The sequence below is a fragment of the Antechinus flavipes genome, chromosome 1 (assembly GCF_016432865.1).
Source record: "Antechinus flavipes isolate AdamAnt ecotype Samford, QLD, Australia chromosome 1, AdamAnt_v2, whole genome shotgun sequence".
Lineage (NCBI taxonomy): Eukaryota > Metazoa > Chordata > Mammalia > Dasyuromorphia > Dasyuridae > Antechinus > Antechinus flavipes.
In genome coordinates, this window is record NC_067398.1 from 268438599 (window position 1) to 268466154 (window position 27556).

Here is a 27556-nt window from a genome sequence, read left to right on the forward strand (position 1 = left end):
TAGCAACACAATGTTATACCTCAGTCTTCCCAAACCAGCTCCCACAAGGGATAATAAAAAAATCATTTGTAAATATGGACAGAATGTGACACTGATAAAGGGAGTGATAAAGATGGTATTTAGGAAAATATCTTTCATTCAATAATGAACAAGAACTACACTGAGGTAAAGCAATAGATGTTTCTTTTATCTTCCCATAGCCTGGATTATCTACATCATTTTACAGCAAAACAAGAAATCACACACACACACACACACACACACACACACACACACACACACATAGAGTGACATGTTTTTTGGCCATTAAAACATTGAAGATAGGGTTAAGGTAATGACTGACTGGATGGTAGGGAATAAGTCAATGGAACTGACAGTTTTATGATTTATGGAAGGAGTATAGGGTAATGCATCTGGGGACAGAAAGATCTGAGTTTAGATCCAGACTCATATATAGTTGAGAGCTATGTGATCCTGGAAAAGTCAATTATACTCTGTTTATCCCAGTTTCCTGAACTGTAAAATAAGGTTAGTAACAATTTCTACCTCCAAGGGCTATTATAAAAATCAAATAAAATATTATTTGTAAAGCACTTAAGCACAGTACCTGCACAGTTCTTACTGTCTAAACGTTAATCAACTATATGTTTTTTTAAAGGTTTATTATCCAAAGCAGATTTGGCTGCTAGAAAAAGTTCTCCAGTTTCCATATTAATCACACACACACACACACACAGCTAAAACCACTAAGGGAATGGTGTGTCACAGCTTCACATATATAAACTTTAATATGCTTTTGAAGTTCAGTAATTTTTTATTAGGAAGTATAGAAAAGCAAATTTTCCATTACCTTCTTAACTCCATCAAGACAACTCAAAAATACACGCAACATTAAAAAAGCACTTACTCTGTTTAGACTAAGTATTTTAAATGCAAGGTCGGTCATTTTTTCTTTTTTTAGCATATTTCCTATTCAATCTTCAAAAATTCACTGCTCTTATTAAATAATATGTGAAAAGAATAAAGACAAAATACTTAAGTTTTATTATGGATTTATCCAAGTTATAAATTTATCTGAAGTTACATACTGTACCTTCTCTTGAATATAATGTACCATTTCTGGGAAGGAAGGCATCTGCTTGGAAGTACTTTCTTTTTCATTTTTACCCGGTAGAGTTCTTAACACACGCTGTGCTTCTCCATGAACTTCTTCTCGTCTTTCAGAAAGAAGGTGAAAAAATGAAAAGTCATTATCAACTAGAAGAGTATGAATTTTTTAGTAACACAGTACAATTAAGCAATGGCCTGGTGCTTTTTTAAAACAAATTTTCTTGTTCTAGAACATGGTTTCTTAAACTTTCTCCACTCACTACTTCTTTTCACCTGAGAAATTTTTATATTATCCTGGGTATACAGATATATAATTAAGAGTTATATATAAATAAAAAATTTATTGATAATAAATCATAATTTTGTGAACTCACATTCAAGATCCCATATGGGGTCACATAAGAACTGGGTTCTAAAACACCCTATAGACCCAAATACATTATAAACAACTTATTCTGATCCTTGAAGATGAACTACTCTGTCATTTTACTTTTATTCTATAACCAAAGATATAAATATTCAATAAGTGTTTATTATGCACCAGATATGAATGGAATTATGGACTGGAGATACAAATAAAAAAATGGAAGAAATCCTCTACTCTATAGAATAAAATACATCATGGATTACTCTTCATTAACCATCCTCTATAAAAATAAAAGCACTTTAGGTTTCTAAGCATCTTTAAATTCTCAATAACATAATATTAAACTACCAAAGTACAAAACTATATGTACTGGAATTTGCAAACACATACATTATATACATTATGCCTCTTCTCTCCCATTTTCTCTTCCTGTCTATTTCTCTTTCCCCCACCCATCTCCCACTCTTTTCCATCTCCACACCCGAAAGACTTCTCTCACATCTAATCCTTTTCCCTACTCTCACAACACATCAACTCTCACCATTTCAAGCTTAATTGGTCTTCCAGCTTCAAATCTCTTGCCATTTCTGTTCATCCTCCAGAATTCTACCAAAGTGATTTGCTTTAAATATAAATCTGACCACATTCAATAAATCCAATAAATTCCACTGGCTTCCTAATGCCTCTAAAACCACATTTAAACAATTCTTTTGAGTCTTTAAGGTTATTCATCTACCTTTCTAGCCTCATTGTGTATTGTGCTCCCTCTCATAATCTGAAATCCAAGCAAGCATTCCTTATATGTAACATTCTAGCTCCTATTTCCAGGTCTAGGCACTGGATGTTTCCCTGGCTAATAAATGCTCTTATTTGCTCAATTCTGTCTCAAAGAATCCCTCTTCTTTCAAACACCATCCAAAAACCTTTCCTGATCTCAAAACTCCAAATGCCTTGGCTCTCAAACTACCCTGGAATTTAATTAACTACCTTGGCTTATTCTCTTTATAGTTTTCCTAGATATACTATATTCATGTTGTCTCTCTATTCTAAGAAGGTCAATTCCTTGCAAATAGAGATTGTTTCATTTATTACATTTTACCTTCAGTCTCTAAGTATAACAAACTGATACAGTGAAACAAAGAATTAATATGATTACGCTAAGATTCAGTAAGATGTGTTTAAACAATTTTTAGAAGGAAAAAAAACTTCTGGGAAAGACATAATAAATGCAATAGAATATAATGGAGGTGCCATTGGCTTCAGAATAATTTCAAGATCTGATACTTACTGTGTGACCAGGCAAACAACAAACTCTCAGGAATCTCAATAATATCCCCGAAACACAATGTATTTGTAAATATATCTAAATTCTGTCCTAATATCCCTATTTGGTCAAATCAGTCAACAAGCATTTATTAAATGTTTACTTATGTACCAGACACTATGTTAAGCTCTGGGGAGATAAAAGAATGGCAAAAAACAATCTGCCCTCAAGGAACTCACAAACGGGAAAAACAACATGCAAACAATTATGTACATTGAAAATATATACAAGTTAAACTAGAGACAACATCAGAAAGAAGTCACAAGGATTAAGGAAGCCCAGGAAGTCTAAAGAAGGAGGAAAAAGAGAGGAGAGGGAGGAGGAGTAGGAGGAAGATGATTATTTTAGCTGGAACAGTTAAGGAAAACATGAGGCAGAAAAGAAGATGAGGGAATTCCAGGAATGAGAAATAGCACATGAAATGCCTAGAATTGGGAAAGAGTGTCCTGTGTGAGAAATATCAAAGAGGCCTGTATCACTGAATAATAGAATACCTGAAAGCAATCAAGTATAAAAAGAGAAAAAGCAGGAAGGACTTAAGGTTACAAAAGGATTTAAAAGTCAAACAGAAGATTTTGTATTTCACACTGGAGATCAGAAGCAATAGGGAATCACTGATTAAAATAGTGCCACACACAACAGACAGGTATTGAGACCATTCTCCTCCAAAGAAGAAAAAAAGATGATTGCAGCATTTTCAACAAATGTATAGAAAAGGAAGACTAGAAGGAGACAGACAAGCAGGATGGTTATTAAAAACTTATATACTGAATTTATTATGTACCTGACAGGAAAAGAAACCTGTATGTAACATACTTACAGCTTCACATGAAGTATTTTTTCTGTTCTAGTTATATCAAAATGCTTGATTGGGGAGGCATTTATTTTAAAAATTTGGGTGCAAAAATAAGTTTCCTAAGTACAAAATGAGGGAAACATGGGTGTCTGAATTTCATTTGAAAAAGATATGGAGGCTTCAGGATGCTTCAAAGTCCAATAGGAATCAGTATTGTAATATGGCTGCCAAAAAAACTAATCTAATCTTAGGTTCAATTAAGAAATAATGTCCAGGAGTAGGAATGTAACATTTCCTAGTAGGATCAGATCTGTAATATTCTATTTATTCTGTCTCACAGCAGTACAACCAAGACGGTATAGTATAAACCTAGTTTATACTATATGAGGAGCAAGAAATATTCAACCTGGAAAAGACATGGAGTGAAATTATACCTATCTTCCAGTATATAAAAAGTTATTTCAGGGAAGAGGGATTAGACTTCTTTTGCTTGTCCCCAGAGAGCAAAAGTAGATATAATGAATAGAAATTATAAAGAGGCAAATTTAAGTTTGAAATAAAACTTTCCAAATGTTCTGGAGATCCTTGTGGAGGGAGAGAGCCGGCATTATTAGAGGTCTTCAGAAAAAGGCCAGATGACCATATGTTGTAAAGAGGATTGGTTCTTTTTCCAATTAGAGTTGAATTCAGTATATGTAGAGGGCATTTTAGCTCTGAGCTTCTGTGAACCAGGTCACAGAAAGTATAAAAGCACTGTTTTAAACAGAACTTGAGAGTTATTTTAAAATCTCCTTGTTTCTTGGCCTGTTTAGTACTCTTCCCTCTTTTTTCCCTCCCATATCACAGTTCCTACCAAAAAGTTCTACTATTCTGACAATAAGCATTGATTTGTTACTATGTTACCTGGCATTTTATTCAGTCACCAGAGACTTTTCTTTCCATCTTCCCTTGAAAGAAGCCATTTGGAACCCTATTCTATTGTTAACAAATTTGTTTCCTTTTACACTCATTACTGAACTGACTAAAACTTGGTTTTTCTAGCCTCAGTGTCTCCTCAGAGTTTCAGATTCACATGACCTATTTCTTTTTTAAATAACATTTTATTTTTCTCAACTAATTGTACATACAATTTTGACTTTTACTTTTTTAAAATTTTGATTTCCATGTTTTCTCTCTTCCTCCTTTTTTCTCTTTTCCCCTTCCTTAAAGAATAATCAATTTGATGTTATACACCACATGACTAATTCCTAAAGAACATATAAAATTGAAAGTATCAGAAACACACTCAACATGTCTAAAACTGAACTTATTTTTTTAAGCCAAATACATACTTTTTCCAAATTCCACTATCTATATCCAAGATGATACTGTTCTTAAATTCTCCAGGTTTGAAACCTTGCACAATTCCAGATGCCACACTCTCCCACACCCTACATATGCAAATGTCAAACTTTGATTTTCCTACTGACACATTTCTCAAAACCAGTCTCTTCTCTTCTTCTTCTCATAGCTTCTATCTTAGTTTAGACTATCATCACTTATAGCCTAGAATACAGCAATGGCTTTCTAATTCATCTCCCTGTCTCAAACTCTTTCTTAATAATGCTGTCAAAGAGATTTTTTTTCCTTAAGTCTAGATTTCACTCTATCACTTCACTACTCAATAAACATTAGTGGCTTTTTATTGAGGCTGAGATAAAATATAAATTCTCCTACTTTTAAAGTCTTTTGTAGCCTGGCCTTAACCTACATTTCTAACACCATTGTACATTATTCCCCATCCCATACTCTATAATTCAGGAAAACTGGCTTTTCTATATTTTTAATATGTGATTCCCTAAATCCTGATTCCATTGGCACATGCCAACTCTTATTCCTGGAATCAACTTTCTACTCTCCTATGTCTCTTATATTCTTTCTTGTAGCTCAAGTACTACCTTTTACATGAAGTCTTTCTTTCTCAGGATGCCAATTCTCCCACACCCACTCCAGGAAACAATGACTAAATAACGATTGAGAAATCAAATGGGAAACTATGTTATGAAATCTACTAACTCAGAACTACCCCAAAAAGTTAGCTTGATCCCAGTCAATAGGAAAGATGACCTCTTTAAGCAAAATGAGAGCTGCCATGACTATAGTGGGTACACAATTAGCCTACAAATTGTGTGCAGAAGTAACAAAAGCAGAAGACTCATTTGAAAAAGTTCTAGGGTAGGGGCAGCTAGGTGGCACAGTGGATAGAGCACCAGCACTAAAGTCAGGAGGACCTGAGTTCAAAAATGGCTTCATACACTTAGCACTTCCTAGCTATGTGACCCTGGACAAGTTACTTAACCCCAATTGCCTCAGCCAAAAAAAAAAAAGAAAGAAAGAAAGAAAAGAAAAATCTAAGGATGGTAACTTTGGCAGCCACAGGGAACAGAGGTGAACACTAAGCATTGACTAGCAATCAGTTGGCAACACTCAGACCAAGATAGCCACAGCATAGGGGATCTGAGATCCATAATACTCTGTCCTGATATACCAGTGAGAGCCCTGAAGACCCAGAATTCTGAAGCTCAAAGATCTCAGACTATGAAGAATAGATTAGAAAGTCAGGAGATTCAAAGCAAGACTGACTATCTCATATAATGGTATACTGATGGTTAAGAGCCTGACCCTGGCACCAAGTCCAATTTCAGGAATGAAACCTGGAGAGATGAGTAACCAAGAAAAACAAAAGATGAAATGAAGTATTAAAAAAAAAATCATTAAAAATACAGTGATTTCTCCAATAAGTATAAGCAGAGACTTAAAATTTTAAAATGGATTTTTTCTATGGACTCCATGAATACCTGGAAGATATGAAGCGATAAATGAAAAATATCCTAAAAGTTCTGGAGGAAAGAATTGTAAAGAAAGTAAATATACTTTACCCAAGAAATGGACTTCCTGAAAAACCAGAAAAAAAAAAAAAAAAAAACCAAAAGAAATCAGTGGTTCCACAAGAAATAGTAGGACAAAACCGAACAAGAAGTAATCTGATATAAAAAGCAATGGAACTAGAAAATAGTACAAAGAGAAATAATTTTAGTAAGTGCTAGAGTTCTAGAAAATCATGAAAAAAAATTATCTGGGTACTTAAGAAATCATAAAATTGCCCAGATCAATTGGGGCAAAGTAAAGATAGAAAAAATCTACAGATCACTTCCTGAAAGAGCCAAGAATGATAGACAAAACCCAGAATGATAGACAAAACCCAGAGATCATACTTCAAAGTTAAAAATGTCACAAGCATAGAGGAAGAAGTTCAAGTATTGCGAAACCACCATAAGACTCACACAAGACTTAGAAGATTCTATTATAAACAAGAAGGTTTCTTGGAATACAAAATTCCCAAAGACAAAGGATACAGGATTACAACCTAAAATAACTTACTCTGCAAAGCTGAATATAAACCTATTTTTTAAAAAAAGGCCTTTAATAAAATAGATGGTTCAAATAAATGCTGAGGGGAAAAAAATCAGTACTAATTAAGAACTCTGAAATTTAAACTTGAGTCAAGAGAATTTTGGACAGGTAAATTCATCCAAAAGGGATGGATGATAATGTAGCATTATTAAATGTAGAATTATTAAAATTCTACTATCAATCAAAGGAACAAATGTCTCTTCAAAATCTTACTGCCTTTAAAGGGTATTGAGGGACTTAAAAAACAAAAACAAACAAAAAAGAGAACCTAGGGATGGATTGACTGTTCTGAAGTTTGAGGAAAGGAAAAGGAGGTGATAGTGATAGAAAAGGAATTAATAAAGGAGTAAAATGAGGCAGAACTTATTCTTTATCATAATTGGGATACAATTGCCTACAAACATGGAAGAAACAGGAGAAGTAGGCATCAAAAGAACCTTAAGATATGAAAGAGAGAGGAACTTTCTGATCCTAAGAGAGGATTGAAAAGCAGGATGAAAGGAACAAAGTAAAGAACTGGAATCCAAGGATGTATCTTAGATGAGACTGCTTCTTAATTACTTAAATTTATTTTAATATACATTTGCATTATGAATCATGTTGGGAAAGAAAAATAAGAATAAAAAGGAAAAAACCATGGAAGAGAAAAAAAAAAAAAGAAGTGAACAGTTCTTTTTCTGGATACAGATGCAATTTTCTGTTCAAAGTCTATTGAAATGCTTTGGATCACTTAATCACTGAGAAGAACCAAGCCTTTCAGAGATGATAATCACACATTTTTGCTGTTACAGTGTACAAATGTGTTTTGCTCAGCGTCAGTTCATATAAATCTTCCCAGGTCTTTCTAAAATCAGCTTGTTCATCATTTTATAGAATAATAATAATTCCTTTATCTTTATATACCACAGCTTATTCAGTCATTCCCCAATTGATGGACATCTGCTCATTTTCCAATTCTTTGTATAAACATTTTTGCACACGTAGGTCCTTTTCCCTCCTTTGTCATTTCCTTGGTATACAGACCCAGTAGTAGTACTGCTGGATCAAAGGGTTTACACAGTTTTATAGAACTTTCAGAACTTTCAGCATAGTTCCAGACTGCTCTCCAGAATGGTCGTATCTTTTAACAATTTTACTACCAAAACATTATTGTCCTAGTTTTCCCACATCTCCTCCAACTTTATCATCATCTTTTCCTATCATCTTAGCCAAAATGAAAGGTATGAGGTGTTTTTAATTTCCATTTCTCTAATAATGATTTAGAGCATTTTTTCAATATAGATGGCTTTAATTTTGTCATCTGAAAATAATCTGTTCATATCCTTGGATTTTGTGTTTTCTGCAAGATATGACAAGGAGATGAAATGTTTGCTGGCTTAGGTAGCTCTTGGGCTCTTTAATCTCATTCCATTAATAGTTTTTTGCCTCTCTATGATTCTTTAAGAAACAATAACATCATTCTCCTCACTTTAAGTCACATACAAAACTTTTGAAATTTAAAGCTTGTTTAAATACGTTATGGTAGAACTGTTATAATGACCCACTGGTTTCTCAAGTTTATTCTTTGTTCTATTTTGGTATTAATATTGCTCTTTGATCTACTAACTGTTATGACTATAAACAAATATTTGATTTTAAAGTGACTTCCACATCAATATCTAACAGTTGAACATGTGTTAAGGTATAATCACTATGGCACAATCAAAGGATCATTGGATTTGGTAGTTAGAGGAAACCTGATTCAAATCCTGGTACTGTCATTCCTAATTATGTGATGTTGGCCTCAGTGCCTTTAATAATAAAAACAAGATTATTTCTACCAAACTATAATTAATTTTATGGTGATAAGTTTGAGTACTCCAAGGCAAAATGAACCTAGTAATCCATGAAATTAATGTTTCTTGTTGTCTTTCTGTATACAACTTTAAAATCCTATATATATATATATACATATATATATATATGTTTTAAATTGGTGTGCTATCTTTCCAGCTGGTTTTTAACTTCTTTAGGACCTCTTTGCTTATTCACTGTCAAACTATTTAATATTGCTATAATTTAGTTCTTCTAATAACATATATTCTCAAAGAATGTTGCTTAAAGCTTTCACATTTAGAATAACAATAATTAAATTAATATTAATATACTATAAAAGTTGTCATTGTTTACATCTGATTTGCATATAAACACCTTCTGAGTTGAAAAACATGAAGTCAAAAAGAACGGGATTCTAACCCAAGCTCTGCTATTTATTAACTTGTCTCTGGATAAATAATTTAACTTTTCAGGCCCCCCAATATCCTTGTTTGCAAAATATGGGGATAGTATTCTTTAGGACCTAAATCCTATTAAGACATAATTTAACACTTATTTAATCAGAAAAATATTTAAACAGTATGGCCAACCACAGCATTTAGAAGAATGGATGTAAACGAAGAGAGCAAGGGAGATGATGCCAAGGTATTGTGAGATGCTACGAAGGAAAGAGAAGGGTGAAGGAACTGTTGAAAAATGTACTCTATCTTTTAAAAATTATAAAGTAAGATATTCAGCTGTAAGGGTCAGAAATGGGGTAATTTTTATTTGTTCTTCATTCTCAAAGAGGACCATGACATGCAAGTGAATTGGGTTTAAGTGAGGAAGGGCTGTGAAAAGTCAACACACTCGATTTCTCCTCCAGCATCATCTGGGTCCAGTGGCAAGATATAGATTAGCGCAAGTGGAGATAGCACTAGAAAGAGAAGAGATTTGCAACAGCCACTGTTGGACTAGGATAAAAAATCAACTATGCCGTAAAAAGATTAATGGGTAAGATAAAAATTTCAATTAAGTGACATAGTGAGAAACTAAATTATGAAGTACTAAGAGCAGGATGGAAGGAAGTACATGATGAATGTATAAAATTTTTTTGAGGAGTCTGACAGTCAAAGAAGAAAAATCTAACATTGGCTCTGTGACCATGGAAAAGTCACTTAACCTCTTATTCCTCTGACTTCTTTTAAAAGTTGCATCAATTTTTAAAGATTCCAAATTAGAAGTAGTGACAGCTCTCAACATTATTGAAATCATAAGTCTAATAAAATCATAGATCTAAAGTAAAAAGAATTTTTAAAATAAATAAAAAGTTCAACTGAAAGTCAGGGTGAAAAAAGTGAAAATAAATTTAGAAAGTATTGAGCTTTACCAGATTTATTTTACAATTCAATTTTTATAGCAATATGAATGCTATAGTATTTATCAACCAATTGTTAAGTAAACTGACAGTAGCATTTTTGCTGATTAGTAGCTTCCTAATGGAAGAATACTAAAACACAAGTTGACAACCACATAGTAAACTATGTAAATTTAGGTGGAGACTATGCATCAATAAAATCGGGTTCAGGAAAAATAAAAATATACTTATGAATGACAATCCCTTGTAGAATCTACCTGGTTGTATATTTATTCTCATTTAATAGATATTTAGGCCCACTTTTATTTAAATCAAAATGGAGGATTTTAGCGACCTTTCCTTTAATGGCATTATTGATAATATCTTTAATCTATTTAATGGCAAGTCTTTGACGAGAAACACATTTTCCAAATATAACATAGTTCCTTTTATAAAATAATCTGTTTTAAGACCACTTCTGGGGCAGCTAAGTGATGCAGTAGATAATAGCACAATCCCTGGAGTTAGGAGGACCCGAGTTCAAATGTGACATCAGAAATTTGACACTTACTAGCTATGTTATCAAGTCATTTAACCCTGATTGCCTTGCCCTTCCCTAAAAAAAAAGTTCCAGTAATGCATACAGATAAAAGGAGATCATGACTATACTCTGAAATTATACTCTCTCAAAAATATAACAATTAAGATGGTATGTTGACATCATCCCAGATACAAGCAAAGCATAGACTGAAGATCAGATTGGATGTGCTTCAGTTCTATAAATAAATTCATTATTAAAAACTTGGTATCACCAGGCATTTTAGATCAATTTCATAAAGTAAGATAATGAGGTTAATCACATGTCTTTAGTATTACTGTCAAAATACTAGGTGGATTTAATGCACTACAATGGTCTGACCCAAAATGATATTCTTGGGTTTATTTAATTGGCTAAATCATTTATTTATTATTATTATTCCATTTATATTATTATTTCTGATTTTCCTTTGCATGGTCTTTGAAAGCAGACTATAAAAATATGTGAATATACAGCATGCTTCCTTAGTAACAATCTTGCCAGCTATACTCTTTCATCATTTATTTCTAATTACACTGATGTCCTACTCAATTTTACTTCTTTACTTCATTCTTACTGAATCAAATCACATAGGATAGGGAGAATAAAATAATAAAATGAGACATAAAATCAAATCATTAAACATCATTATATCCTTTTCTTTAAGAATGTCTGAGGAAATTCAAACTTTCATCTTATTAAGTCATCTTTGAGGGAAATATTATTTCCCTCAATTTTTCTCAATTCTTTAATTCAACAAATAATGCTATTAAAGCCCCTCAAATTTTACCAAAGCTGGGGACAGTTATGTGGCACAGGGGATAGAGTACCAGCCCTGAAGTCAGGAGAACATGAGTTCTAATCTGGCCTCAGATACTTAACATGTCCTATCTGTGTGATCCTGGGCAAGTCACTTAACCCCAACTGCCTCAGCAAAAATAAATAAATAAATAAAAATAATAATAATAATTACCAATGTTCATCAAATAACTTTAATCTTTATCCCCAAGAAGTTCTGCTTGATTCTAATATAAGATTTTATCCAAGTAGGGTACTGCAAGACAAGTATAATTTGACAAAACTTTAAGTAATCCAAATTTTGGGTAACGCCTTTTGAAACTTACGGATCTCCTGCAGCTAGTAAAAGTAAGTATCTGGAAGGTATGTGATCGGGGGGAAACACCGTGCTGGCAAATTTCACAGCCACTTGGCGAACTTGGACTTCAGGCTATTTGACATATAAAAAAATTCAATCATCAGTAACTCATCTAAGCCTATGCATAAGTTTAAATATAAATATTTTAAAACTTAACAAATGTTTTCATAAAAACAAGACAACCCAAGTATGTAAGATCTTTAATCCAAATTTAATCTATATGTCTAATTTGGATAGATGTTAACATGATTAAAATAATTTTATTATTTAAGAAATTGTACAATAACTTTTGGAAAATGGACTCATTTAAAAGTGCTTTTATGTTCTATGAAGAATATTCTGGTAATCAGGAAAAGTTCTAAAAAGTACATATATACCCCATGTAAAGCCTCTCTCCTGCAAACTGTGCTCCTGCAGCAATTTCATAAAACCATTCTCTCTGCTAAGTCAATTGGCAAGTTCTAAATTATACATAAGAACCAAAAATAGCACTTCTGGAGTTGAAACAGAATATGATCAGGAGACTTCCTATGTTCCTCCTAGCTGAAGTAAAATAACTAACTTACAAAAACAGAAAGTAATGCTAAGCCTACAACCTTAAAGACATACGGTTTCCTTAAAAATAAAAAACAAACAAAAAAACCTATCTCAAAATTTCTAATCAAATTTAATTAGATAATTTGAATAGATCTAATGACACAATCTTTACAACTAAGAAAGTAGTTTAATACTACCATAACACTAACCTTTTCATTTCTGAGGACTAAATCTCACTGAACTCTCCCTCAAAAGCATTAATTTCTTTCAATTATAAGCAGTAGCAAAAATAAAAAATACAAAAGGGATATAAAAACAAGATAGGTAGAAATTAGTAACAAGGAAGAGGCACAAGATTATCTCTTTCAGTATACCTTTACTGCTCTGTCTTTTTATATGACAATGAACTTCAAAGGATAATGTAAATTCCTATAAAATTTTGTCATTTTGAATAGATTTTTTTCAACAAATGGTCAACTGTCACAATTTTGCTGTAAGAGGATTGAAAGCTATAATCTTTCTTGATGAAGTTGCTTCATGTTCCAGGAAGCCTTTAACAGACCTAATTATTTCCATGGCTAAACACAATATTACAGGAATCATGTGTACCATGTATTATCCTTTTAAGTATGCCTCAACTTCCTCCCTTAAATATCATACAAACATTTTATTTTAATTCTTCTGTCATGCTATCCTAAAATTAGAATGCTCAAAACAAACTTCTCAACTACTGCCAATGGGTATTTATCTCACCAAATTTAAAAAATTTTTAATGGCCATGATTCCATTTGACTCCAAATTTTTTACTGATTTCAAACAAATCCATCCGTCTTCACTTATCATCACTAGTGACATAAAAGTGTCTCAGATGAATATACTCAGCATTCTTTCCTTCTTCATGGCAAATAAACAAAAAGGAAATGAAAAAGAGGCAGAGTATACACAATTATTTTAGGCTATTGTTTGATTTATCTAAGTCTTGAGTATTTGCTTATTTTATGATTTTTATAATGTTCGTATTGTATACACATATATATATTTGTATAACATCAGAAGGTTCAAATACTCAGCTGCTATTTAAATAAACAAAGCACCACTTATTTTAAGGGAAAGACTATCAAAGCAATTAAACCTAATACCAGGCAGGCTACATTAAAAACATCATATCCTTCCCTAAAGCTAAAAAACTTTATTTACAGTGAGAAACAAAAGAAAAAATGTTCTATGAAGTTTATACCACAATGATAAGTGAAAATATAAATTCTTTTCTCTGGCTTATAGGGAATGAGAACCACTTCAAAATATATTTGAGTTTTAAAACTGTACAATAATTTACACTGCAAATCATTAAACTACTTAAAATAGATTCATATACTTGACTTTACCTTTATTAAGTATGAAGCTACCAATGCCTCCATAAGAGTACGCTGGGCTCCTTCCAAAGTACTATAAGCTCCAACCATCATAGATAAAGCCTCTTGAATGGCAAGCCTAGTATCAGGCTCTTCCTGAAAAAAGAAAAGAAAGGGATAGAAGATAAAATGTTTCTAACCCTTCTATCAATAATGTCCTCAGGATAGGGAAGGATTCCAAGCAGAAAAATCTTACTTAATATTTCTATTTACCAACCTTACACAATGCTTCAAAAAACTGCTGTACAAGAGCAATGTCCTTAGTAAACAAATGAGGCATTCGACTACAAGAAAACAGATACACAAAAATTATTTAAAACAAATAGATTGTGTACATTCTAGTGTGTTTTGTATATATCTTACAGCATTTTCACATTAGAATGGAATTCTTATAACTGACATGTTTTATTTTTATTTTTTACTTGTAAATAATATTTTAAATTAATTTTTAATTCTTCTGTCATACTATTATAAAATTAGAATGCTCAAAACAAACTTCTGAACTATATTATGTAAATAATATTTTCCCTAATCTAATTCTATTCTTTAGTTAACAGGTAGCCATTACTTTGCTTTTTCCAAACACTATATAGAGGTTTTCTTCTTTTTTTTTTTTTTATTTGAAGAATTCAACTTTCAGGGTTTTAAAAGTTGTTTGGGTGTTGGGTGCGTGTGCACATGTGTGTGTGTGTGTGTGTGTGTGTGTGTGTGTGTGGTTTGTAAAGATATACATGGAAAAGGAGTACAGAGTATATTAAGAGGAGGAAATACATGGGGAAATCTGGTTAAATAATTTATATTTTTTATAATCGTCTTTCAATTAAGAATAAATAAGTTTTATCAGAAGTTACCAAATATATTAAATGGAAGTGTCCTTATGATAGTGCTACCTAGAATATGCTATTTTTTTTAAAGCAATTCTAGAATCATGGAAAATAAAGACAACAGAATGATTCCCATGAGACTTTTTTTAGAGAAAGCCTGATAAATGGAAAGGAAGAAATCAGCATGTAAAATTAATCAGAAAAAATGGTAAAACCTTTGTTTAAAGAAGTAATGCTGTCAAATTTGTACTTTTTAAAAAGACAGATGTTTTAAGAAGTAATACTGTCGAATTTGTACTTTTAAAAAAGATATAAAAACTCTACTGCTAGGATATATGTATTCTAAAAGTTTTTTTAAGCATATATACTCATCACAATCTAAGTCTAGTCAATAAAATCCAAACCAGGCTAATTCCAGTTTGTGCAAGTTTTTGATGACTTTCAGTAATAATCAAGTCTGTTTATTTAAAAAAAAAAAAAGACCCTAGGAGTTATCTGTTCTGGAGTAAATATTTGAACAAATATCTATGTATTGTGTAAGTATACTTTTGTTGTAACTATCATTTAGGAGACCTGAAAGAGCCTGGTTTGGGTTCTGATTAAATTAATATTTATTCTTGTTAGACAAACAGATAGACAATCAGATAGACAGACAGATAGATAGATAGATAGATAGATAGATAGATAGATAGATAGAATAAACATATTAGAAGGGAAGTAGCATAAGAGTAGCTCTGCAATAGGAAGACCTGGGTTCAAATGCTGATTCTGATATTGTGAACTAAGACAACTCACATAACCTCTCTAGATCTCAAGTTTCCTCATCTATAAAATAAGAGGGTAATTTAAGATGATCTCTGAGGTCTCTTCTAGTTCTATGATCCTACAATCCTACAATTGAGAAAAAAATCTAAAAACTAAAAAAGCTAAACATTTTATTTTTTGCAACTAACTTCCCTTTTTGCCTCAAAGAAGTGTTCAAGTGATTCTAGCCTATAATTACATAGACAAGTAAGTAAAGGAATCATTTCTACTGGGAAATAAATTTTTACATGTAGATATTTATTATGAGAAAGCATTGTATGAACTTAATATGCTTCATATAGAACTTTATTATGTTAGCCACTTGTTCTTCACAATAGTTCTATGATATATTAATATATAATCAATCAACAAACATTCATTAGCTACTTACTATGTGCCAAGCACTATTCTAGAAGCAGGGTCTACAAAGACAAAATTGAGAGTCTCTATCCTTAAAAACTTAAATTCTATCATATAAACAATACCTACCTATATAAATATACAAAAGAGGAAATAAAAATCAAAGTCAGAGGTAAAGAGCACTTAGCATGTGAAGTGAGAGATGGGGAGGGTAGCTTTATGCAGGAGAAGATGCTCTGAACTTGGAAGAGAAAGTGATTTAAATAAATAGAGGTGAAGAAAGGGTATATTCTAGAAGTGGTAGACAAACTGAGAAAAGACTATTTTGACTGCAGAGTACATGAAGGAGAGAAATGTATAATAAACTTAGAAAATAAATTAGACACAGATTGCTACACATTTCCTTTCTTCCCACCCTCCCTTTAAAAGAAGAAGATAAAAATAAACAAAAATCTTTCTTTCTAAGCTCTGAAAATCAGGACATAACATTACAATTTCAAGTTTTAGTTTACCCACCTGGAAAGTTTTCCAACAGCTGAATATGCCATTGACAGTAGTTTAGGATCCTAGAATTTATTTTTTAAATGACAAAATATTTAGAAAAATTAATGACCGAAACAGTACTAAAATAGTATTACCCTCCATCAAACCTTTAGTTTTTTTTTTTTTTTTATTCAGGTCTTAGAATATGAACACATAAGATTTAACAAAATTAAGTTATATATTACTCAACATTTTATATAATATCTGTCAAAATCACATCGGAAAGGAAGCCATGAGATCATGGCTTTACGAATGTTTCACTTTGCCAGTTAATTTTTGAGAGGATATTTTAACTGTTGCTAAAATATTATCTCACCTGATACGTTATAATTCTGCTGAACAAAGGACTATGATAAGCTATTATAGTATTACAGATACTAGTTTATAATGTACCCTTTTTAAACATGCTTTCTTATTACCTTCACCTTAAAATTATACTAAGTAATTTTTAAAAATGCATAATTACTATAATGCAAAATCTTTACCTTCTTGAAAATTCACCTTCAAACAGCTTTAGAAAATCTACGTCTCAACTATAAAGAATGTTATAAATCATATATATATATAACACCTAGATCTATATCTACATACATTTATGTGTGAAATGTAATTAACTTATCCTTATGTCTATATTTGACTTGTGCCTCAACCCAATTGATTTGCTCTCTCTTTTACTGATGCATGAGTTTATAAATTTCCCCCTAAGTATTTCTCTGATTTCATCCTATAAGTTTTAGTATGTTGTCTCACTGCTGTCATTATCTTTAATGAAATTACTGTTTCTATGATTTGTTCTTTGACTCACTGATTCTTTAGGATTAGATTACTTATTTTCAATTAATATTTAATCTATCTTTCCATGGCCCTTTATTGAATGTAATTTTTGTTGCACTATGGTCCAAGAAAGGTAAATTTCTTATTTGCTTTCTGGGTTTATGCCGTAATATATGGTAAATTTTTGTTAAGGTGACATGTATAATTGAAAAAGAGTATACTCCTTTCTATTCTCATTCACTTTTTTGCAGAGGTCTATCTTGTACCTAATTTTTCTAAAATTCTATTCATCTCCTTAACTTCTTTCAGATTTATCTAGCTTTGAGAGAAAGGAAAGCTGAGATACCCCACTAGTGTAATTTTACTATTTCCTCCTAACTTTTCCATTAGGAATCTGCATGCTCTTATTTTAACCTATATCAGATTTCTTGCTGTCTTAGGAAAAGAGGAAGAGAAGAAGAAAAATTTAGAATACAAGATTTTGTAGAGGTAAATATTGAAAATTATCTTTGCATGTATTGGAAAGGGAAAAATTTGGATACTTTATCATTTGGTCCATATGTAATCAGTACTGATATTACTTCATCATCTATGGCAAAATGTAGCTTCCCTGATTATCTCTTTTCATTAGATCTATTTTTACTTTTCCTTTTTCTGGAGCATGCTACCCCTATCTTTTTAACCTTACCTAAAGCATGATAGATTCTGCTTCAGCCCTTTATTTTAATTTTGAATTTATCTTGACATTTCAAGTGTGTTTCTTGTAAATAACAATTTGCTAGATTCTGGTTTATAATCCATTCTGCTATCTGCTTCTATTTTATGGATGACATCTACCATTGACATCCATCATTACAATTGTTAACTGTGCATTTTTCCTTCATTCTTATTTTTTCTGTCTATCTTTCTCTTTCGTTAGCCTGTTCCTCCTCAAAAATCTGTTTTGCTTCTGACCTACCTGGTCCTTCCCTCTTATGACTTCCCAAACCCTGTTTTTATTACATCCACCCAGTTCTCTTTTCCTGTTGGATAAGATGATTTCTGGGTCCAACTAAAGTGTGTATACATAGTCTTCCTTCTTTTCAGAAAAGACAACCTCTGTTCAGGTATTATACCTCTTCTCCTTTTCCCCTCCACTGTCAAAGCTCTTCCTTGTGTACCTCTTCTTTGTGAGAAAATTTCTCCCACTATTCTCTTTTCTCCCTTCTCTGAATGCATGCCTCTTTCTCACCTTTTTTTTTTTTTTTGAGATCACACTAACATCACTGAATTATACACATCCCCTCTAAATAGATTTTAATTGCCCTCATAATATAGGTCTTAGGAATTATATGCATCAGCTTCCCATAAGGTTAAGTCTATTTCTCATTCTTATTTACCTTTTTATGCTACTTCTTAACCTTATTAAGTCTCTATGTTTTATTTTTCATGTTTATCTTCTTATATTTTCTCTAGAGTCTGTAAACAAAAGTCATTTTCTATTCATCTTGATTCTTTTCATCAGGAATGCTTGAAAAATTTCTACTTCATTAATTGAGCATTTTTTCGCCTGAAGGATTATACTCAATTTTGCTGGGTAGATTATTCTTAGTTATATTCTCAGCTCCTTTGCCTTCCAAAATATCACATTCTTTAATGTAATAGCTACTAAATCTTGTGTGATACTGTTGGCATTTTCATGGAATTTGTATGGTCTTTTTGGTGGTTTGCACAGTGTTCCTTTCCTTAATCTGGGAGTTCTAGAATTTGGCTACAATACTCCTGGGAGTTTTCATTCTGGGATTTCTTTCAGGAAGTGATCACTAGATTCTATTTCTGTTTTGTCCACAGGTTCTAAAATATCAGGGCAGTTTTCCTTTATAATTTCTTGGACTATGACATCTAAGCTTTCTTTGATTATGGCTTTCAGATAATTCATTAATTCTCTTCTCAATCTATTTTTCAGATCAGTTGTTTTTCCCAGGTTTTTTTTTTTTTTCTTCAGTCCTCAGGAACTATTTTCTTTAGCGAGCTTTTGTACTCATTTTTCTATTTGATCAATTCTTTTTTTTTTCCTGAGGCAATTAGGGTTAATGACTTGCCCAGAGTCACATAGCTAGGAAGAGATCACATTTGAACTCAAGTCCTCCTGACTTCAGGGATGGTGTTCTATCCACTATGCTATCTAGCTGTCCCTTAGTCAATTCTTTTTAAGGATTTCTTTTATACTACTTTTACTATTTGACTGATTGTTTTTTTTTTAAGATGTTATTTTGTTCAGTACTTTCTGTACCATTTTTTTTTAACCAAGCTATTTTTTTTACATAATTTTCTTGCCCTGCTCTTACTTCTTTTCACAACTTTTTCCTCTACCATTCTTACTTGATTTTTTAAATCATTTTTAGTTCTTCTAAGAATTCTTGTTCACTTTATATCCAATTCACATTTTTTCCCCTTTAAGGCTATTTTAACATCCTTATCTTCTTCTGAGTTTGTGTCTTGATTGTCCCTGTCACCATATTATTTTTTGTCAGGTTCTTTTTTTGGTTGTTGTTATTTGCTCATCTTCCTAGGCTGTTTATAAACTTTAAACTTTATTTTAAAGTTGGGCTTTTTTACGTTGCTGTTCTCAAAGCTAGTTCTTAAGGGTTTAGAAGTTTGGGGCACTTTCAAGTTGGTGTGAACTAGGGAGAGGTACAGTCATTGCTTTCTTGGTCTGGGCTATGGTTTTTATCCTGGAAGGACTCCTGATACCTTAAGACTATAAGTGTTCCTCTCTACCTTGAAACTGTGATTAGGTAACTTAAAGCAATTCCAATAAACTTGTGATGAAGAGATCCATATGCACCCAGAGAAAGGACTATGAGGGACTGATGTGGATTACAATATAGTATTTTTCACCTTTCTTTTGTTGTTGTTGTTTGCTTGCTTATTTTTTTTTCATTTTTCCCCTTTTTGATCTGATTTTTCTTGTGCATTATGATAAATGAGGAAATATGTTTAGAAGAATTGTATATGTTATCCTATAATGGATTACTTGATGTCTAGGAGAGTGAAGAAGTGGATGAGAAAGAAAAACTTGAAACTAAGGTTTTGCAAGGGTGAAAATTATCTTTGCATGTATTTTGAAAACTTTAAAGTTATTATTACAAAAATAAACAAGAATTTTTTTTTAAAAAAGAAAGAAAAGAAAAGAAGCTGTGACTAGGAAGTGGTATGGCAACACTAAACAAAAGCCTATTTTGTGCCTAGTGCCAGCACAGGGAGTCCTTCTGTTATCTCTTTCTAACAAGTTGATTAATCACTTTATTATCTATCTGTGGGCTGAAAACTCCCAAAGCTGCCACTGCTGTTGCTGTCACAATTACCTTCAATATCCACTGATTGTTTTGCCATTCCAGGTAAACCACCCCAATCCAGAGGTAGAGACCTAAAGCTCTCCTTCCAAAATCCTAAATTTTCTTGAACTAAAAAAAGTCTCCCCTCAACCTGATAAGAGAACTGATGAATTCAGAGTATAGACTGAAACATATTTTTCCCTTTTTAAATTCCTTTTTATTTTTATTTTTTTGCAAGAGGAAGGAGTGTGAAATATATTTGGCATGCTTTCATATATACAATAGATATATTTCTTGCCTTCTCAATGGATGTAGAAAGAGCTGGAAAGAGGGAGAGATTGTGGAACTGGAAGTAAAATTTTTAAATTAAAAAAACTTATAAATTTTGATATAAAAATTGGCCAGAGAAAAGATAAAACTATAATTGCCATTATGCCTAAAAGTATACCCTTTAAATTATTTATTATTAAATCAAATTATTTCTTAAATTAAATCATTTAATTAAAATATTTAATACATAATTCTAAAGGCAAAGTTTTTTAATATATTAAAATATTATTACATATATCATATTAAACATTTTGTTTAGCTATAAATCATGAAATCTGTGTTACTTGAGAAGCATAAATCCTAGGCGAATCTAGTTCATCTACCTCAGATTATAAAAAACCTACAGCAAAGGAAAATGTGATATAGTGCTGAGATTTGTAAGCCTTGTTTCATTACTTATAGCAAATAAGAAAAATGAGTAATCAATCTGTCTCTATGTATTGAATAAAAATTGATGCTTCAATGGATCTATGACTTCCCAATTGAGGATACAAACTCCACAAAGCAAACTACATCTTCACATCCTCTCATTTTGTGTGATTTTGTCCATTTTTTAGCAACTCATATTTTCCCAATATGAAGAAAGATTCCTCTAGAATCTTCCTCTAGAAAGATTAATGTTATGTGAATAAGTGAAGATTTGTTGTCATTTATTCTAATCATATGAGGAGCCCCACATTTGTTTTCAGTCACATGTTACATGTGCCAGTTCTTTTGCATAGTTCTTGATTGGTAATATATGCCAACCTACTATCATATCTAATATCTACCATATCCTTCTCCTTTTTCCACTGGAAGACCTTCAACATTAATTTGAGCTTGATACAGTATACAGATTCTTGATACCTTTTATTTGCTATGGACTCATCTGTCAAAGATGATGGGGCCAATAGAATCCTTCTTGGAATAATTTTTTAAAATTAATAACTGAAAGAAACACCAATTCAGACAGAAGTAAATACACACACACACACACACACACACACACACACACACACTTACTTATTTGTTTATTTAGCCATTCAACTTTATAGATATTTTGAAATTTATACATAATTCCCTAGGAATTGGGATTCAAAGACACTGGGTTAAAAATTCCTGGTATGGTGGCAGAATCCTAAATTTAGAGTCTAGAAGACTTAGGTTCAAATTGTGCCTCTGGAACTTACTAGTTATATAGTTATATATATGAGCTTGGTTGGGTCATTTTACCCTTATCCTCTACAGTTTCTCTTTCTAAAATTAGGAGGATGTTCTAGATAGCCCCTAAAGTCCTAACTCTATGATTCTATGATTTTAGTAAGCTGGAAACTGATATTTCATAACTTACAGCCAGGTATCACCAAAAGAATATTGCTATTATTTAAGAAAAAAGCCTGGGATCATTAAAAGCACTCTATGGACCAAAGGAAACCTGCTTCACTTTTCCTGTGTTCCATTCCTTCTCAGAACATTATTTGGCCATGGTATCTGGATTGATGGATCAGCTCTATTGACTAGCCACAGACATGAGCTAGTTGGTACAATGAATAGAGCATTGAATATGAAGTAAGGAAGACCTAAATTTAAATTTTACATCAGACACTTAATTACTAGTTACATAATCCAGGGCAAGTCAATGAACCTATTTGTATCAGTTGACTCATCTATGAGATGGGGCTATAAACAGTACCTATTTCCCAGGGTAGTTAAAATGATCAAATGAGATAACATAAATGTTTAGCACCACTTAGCGCAAATAGCAGGCACTTTATAAATGTGAGCTGCTACTTTTGTTGCTGATTTTTGTAATGTCTAACACCTTTCGATTATCTTTTGAAGTATCATGATAAATAAAAGTGAAGTTTCCTTGACCTTTCTCCTTCCTTATTCAACCTAAGCCATATTCCCCATATACTATTTTACCATCTTTTCCTTATGCCCACCTCTGTACTGAAATTACAAAATATTCAGTTAATATGAATTTCTTTTGGAAATTATAAATTCTTCATAGAATTTCTCTGCTTCTTCACTTTCTATAAAAACATGCTGATGAATAAGCTGCAATTATGTTCCAAATGACCATGCAAATGCTTATTATGAACACTTCAAATGACAAGCAAATGTCCCCTAAAACTGTATTTCTGGGATGCATTAATTCTGCCAACTACATTAGATGTCTCTCCAAATAAAGTATGTGAGTCATCTTTCCCTTTAGGTGCAACTTTATTTTGCCATCTTGTTCACTGATCAACACTAATTGGATTCAGTTCCTATAGTACATTACCCATTAGCTTAACAATGAAGACTTCATATTTAGAATACCAACAGATAAGCTAATGTTCATAGAATAGCTAAAAATTATCTTAATGTATCTCTAGCACTGGTGCAGTAGAAGCAAAAGATTAAGATCCATTTTGTATTCTGATTTGTTTTATGGGTTACCATGTCAAAGAATTCATCACCAAGTTGATAATCCAATATACTTTTCAGTCTTTCCAATAAGGCAAAAGCAGGCAAAATTTAAAACCCACTAACATAAGTTATTAAGAAACGAGATAAACATGCTTTAAACATCAAAAATCTAGTTCCCAAATAATGAAAACCACATCCTAATATGTGTGAAATCTCAACAGCTATAAACAAAAGGAGATTGCAAAATCAGTTTTCAATAGCTATATTTGGAAAGAACCTAAATTTTTTCAAAGAATTATGAATAGTAATTCTATAGCAAAAATCATTTTAGATATCCAGTTTTATAATACATCATTGTAGCATATGTAAAGAGAAGTCACTCACCTCTTTATATTCATTGATTAGTTTAGTGAGACCATTTAAAAGCATAGGACCTAATGGCTTAATCTTGATTTCTGGACATCTTTAAAATGAAAAACAAAACAAAGAATACAAATTATCCCTATTGCTTATAAAAAAGCATTTTATTTTGATTTTTTAATTTTTAAATTGGTCATTTTAAATATAGTTTACTTGAATTAAGAGAGAATATGGTTGAACTATTTGAAAAGAAAGTCATAGATTTAGCTCCCAAGGTTCCTAAATATTCTAAAAAACAAATAATTGTTCCTTCAATATAAGGAATAAAATGGATGTATATGACAAAATATCTATAACTATTTAAAAAATAACCATGATAGTAATAGTCTAAGAAACTTACATTATACAAATATGGTGAACAAATTGCAAGGATAATGTTCTTAATTTTGCATTTGTATTTGCACCAAACAGTCCATCATACACCACCTATGGGAAGAGAGAACTGTCAGAAATACCAATTTTCTGTTATCAAAAATTATTCATTATTTCCAATCCCTACTCCTTGTAAGAATTCATTTGATTCAAGACTTATTTTTAACATTATATATAGTTACTTATAAAATTTTGTTATAATAAATCTGAAATCTAATGTAATTGAAGTGAATAGGTATCTGGTTTAAAAAGTCTTTCAAAACACTGTACAAGCATAACGATCAATCTTGATCCCAGAAAAGAGTTGGAAAAAACCACACTACCTTTTTGTTACAAGGGAAGGTCAAATACATGGTAACAACGCATATTGATAAAAATTGAATAAAGGAAAGAGTTATCATACTGATGCAACTTTCTTCACAGACTATTGTGATATATTCAGAAATATAATTTTTTATTTTTCTTTGAAAAAAGAAAGTTAATTCCAGCTAAACTGAAGAAAAAAATATAGCTATGAGTTCCCCATTAAGCATCTTCATCATTAAAGCACACATAAGACTCAATTTCCGCAAAGGCTAATTTATTAGCATTAAATTAATTGGTATTGATTTAGCTAACTGGTAACAGATTAACTGATTCTTGGTCTACTCTAAAAATTATGTTGCTTAGACCTAGGTTATATTGACCAGAAACCCAGTCAGATCCAAGGATTGATGCAAAGAGTTTACTTACAACTGTACATCTTAAGCAACCCATATCTTATCTGAAAACTGGTCCCATGCTGATCAATCAGTTATTGTTTCCATGGTTCTTTGATTGTTTAGATACTTGGGACCTCTTTTTTCTGAATTCAGGGAATTACACCTATTTGTTCTCCCTCTCCCAACTTGGAAAGCTCCTAATCTTTTAACCAATTAGAAATCAGTTTCCCTTATGTTGTATTGCTTCCATTTCACTGGCCTTATTTGATTGTTTTGTATAAAAATTTATATAAAATTTTGTATAAAAATTTTATTGATTGTATAAAAAAAAAGTCTGTCCCAAGTTGTATTTGGTATCCATTCCTAAAGTAAGGGCCTAAGTCCCAATTTTTTAGGCAATTAACATGCATTATTTAATAAATCAAAATGCTTGTAAGATCAAGACTTTGTTTCCTCAATCCTTTCATCTTTCATCTGCCACTGTAAGAAATAATAAACTTTGAAATGTTTGAGAAAGAAAGAAAAAATATACTTGGCAAAAGAGACATTTTAATCAAAAGTAATGAAACTGGGATGAGGGGAAGCTGTAAAAGGGCACAAAAAAGGTACCCAACTGACTGAAGGAAATTAATACTAATGAATAGTGGAAGGACAGGAAGAGCTTAAAAACATGATTGTGCAAGTTCCTGAAAACTTTGTCTGAAAGTACTCTACAAGAAGCAATAAGGAATTGTAAATGTTCAAAGCAAGCAATATGAATCAAGTAATTTTCAGAAATAGCAACAAGACAAATTAGAATAAGGAGACAAAAGAGAAAAGAAGAGAAAGGGCTACTACAGCAAAACTACAAAACCAGGAGGGTAGTGATGTAACAAAGAACAATTCAATATTTTTAAGTATTTGATTATTAAAAATTTTCTCAGGAAAGAAAGGAAGAAGAAAAGGAAGAGACTTAATAAGTGCTCAACTTTTGAGTGAGGGGCAGTTAACAATGGTGCTTTCGATAAAATGGGAGAGGTAAAAAGGAAAGAGTGTTGCATCAAGCAAGCGAATTTGGTTTTCAATACTATAAATTATAAAGTGATGGCAAGGCATATATGTGCTAACTGAGCAAGAGTTTGTAATCATTTTGGTGCCATGGACTCCTCTGACAGTCTGATGAAGACTATGGACCCCCTTTCTCAGAATATTTTTAAGTGCATATAAGAAGGAAACCAATTATAATGAAACAGTTATGAAAATATTAAAAAAAAAAAAAAACAAATTCAGGGACAACAGGTTAAAAGTCCTTATGCTAGATTAAAGTTACCAATAAAGAACTAGGATAAAATGTTAACTTGAATAATAATAGAGTTAAAGCTTTGAAAGTAGGAAAGCCATCTTTACTATCACAATGAAAATTAAAATTTTTTTGAGGGAGGCAGCTAGATGAGTACCAGCCCTAGAATCAGGAGAACATGAGTTCAAATCTGATCTCAGACACTTAATACTTCCTAACTGTGTGACCCTAGGCAAGTCACTTAACCCTAATTGCCTCAGCAAAAAAAAAAAAAAAAAAAATATATATATATATATATATATATACATATATATATATATATCTTTGAGGTACCTCCTCACACCTATCAAATTAAAAGCAAAGAAACTTAATACTAGCTGAACTGTGGGCAAACGAGTACATAGATTGCTGGTAAAACTGCAATTGGAAGCAACTTGATGTACAAAGGAAACTGAAAAAATAATCACACTTTTTGATTCATTAATTCCATTGTTGAAAATAGAGACTGAAAATACTATCTAAAATAACAACAGCTAAAGAAAACTAAGCATATAACAGTACTGGAATGATTACTGTTATATTAATGCAAAGACAAACTTATGAATAGTATGCTGCAAATAGGAATCACAAATATAAGGAATATAAAGAATTCTGGAAAGATCTTTTTAAAATAAACCAAAGTTTAAAAAAAGGAGGACTAGAAGAAAAGAGGAATCTCTATCTATAGGCCCAGAAAAGAAGTAAATGAAAACTGTTGGACAAGAAATCCTACTTAAGACTTAGAGGGAGTGACTGAAATATAAATATATTTTATACAATGAAATTAATTTAAATGTAACTGGTTTTCAACAAAATATTTAATTCTTAATAGTATTCTTGATTTCTAGTACTTTAAGAATAGAAAATTGTGGATTGAACCAATATATGTATATATATCTGTACACACATATATATGCATACACGCACATAAAATTAGAGATATATATACACACACATAAAATTATAGAGCATAAAAAGAAAACAACACTAGCCAAGGAAAAGTCACAAAAGCAAAAGAAAATAAGAAAACGAGCATTTTTTTAAGAAAGAAAGGAAGAATTTCAAAAAGTAGTGATCAGATGTAATAAAGACAAAAAAAGTCATTTAATTTGGAAGGAGGTGGTCACCACTTATTTTAATGGAATAAGTTTTTGTTTGAATAGTAAAGCAAACAGTGAGGCATTAATCTAGGACTGTTTTTGACAAAGTATGACTAAAAATGAAATGAAGGAAAAGGTAAGCATGACAGCAAAATTAGTAAAGAATGCATGAGATAGCATTCAAAGAACTAGCAGAAGGGCTAAATTTTAGGGATGTCATCCCTTTCAATTTCACTTTAGTAAGATAAATGGGAAGACATACACTGAGGAGAAAAGAGTTGAAATTTGTAGAAATGTTGTCTTGTCTCGGTGAAATAAACTGAGGAAGTGAAAAAATGTTCGAAATGTTTTCAATTACTAATTTTACTATAAGATGCACACCTGGCAAAAATATTTTCTCAAAAAAACTTTAGAGG

General features: G+C 31.7%; 1 protein-coding gene across 3 annotated transcripts in view; it reads right to left on the reverse strand.

The window, feature by feature from the left end:
- ECPAS (Ecm29 proteasome adaptor and scaffold) overlaps positions 1 to 27556 on the reverse strand; it is a 160539-nt gene that overhangs the window by 54953 nt on the left and 78030 nt on the right. For all 3 annotated transcript variants that reach the window (XM_051961107.1, XM_051961090.1, XM_051961097.1), the window contains exons 10-16: positions 23990 to 24075; positions 23614 to 23692; positions 16388 to 16437; positions 14101 to 14167; positions 13857 to 13979; positions 11903 to 12006; positions 1094 to 1217 (exon numbers count right to left, since the gene is read on the reverse strand). In XM_051961107.1, the coding sequence (XP_051817067.1) occupies positions 1094 to 1217; positions 11903 to 12006; positions 13857 to 13979; positions 14101 to 14167; positions 16388 to 16437; positions 23614 to 23692; positions 23990 to 24075 (633 nt within the window). The remainder of the gene's footprint in view (positions 1 to 1093; positions 1218 to 11902; positions 12007 to 13856; positions 13980 to 14100; positions 14168 to 16387; positions 16438 to 23613; positions 23693 to 23989; positions 24076 to 27556) is intronic.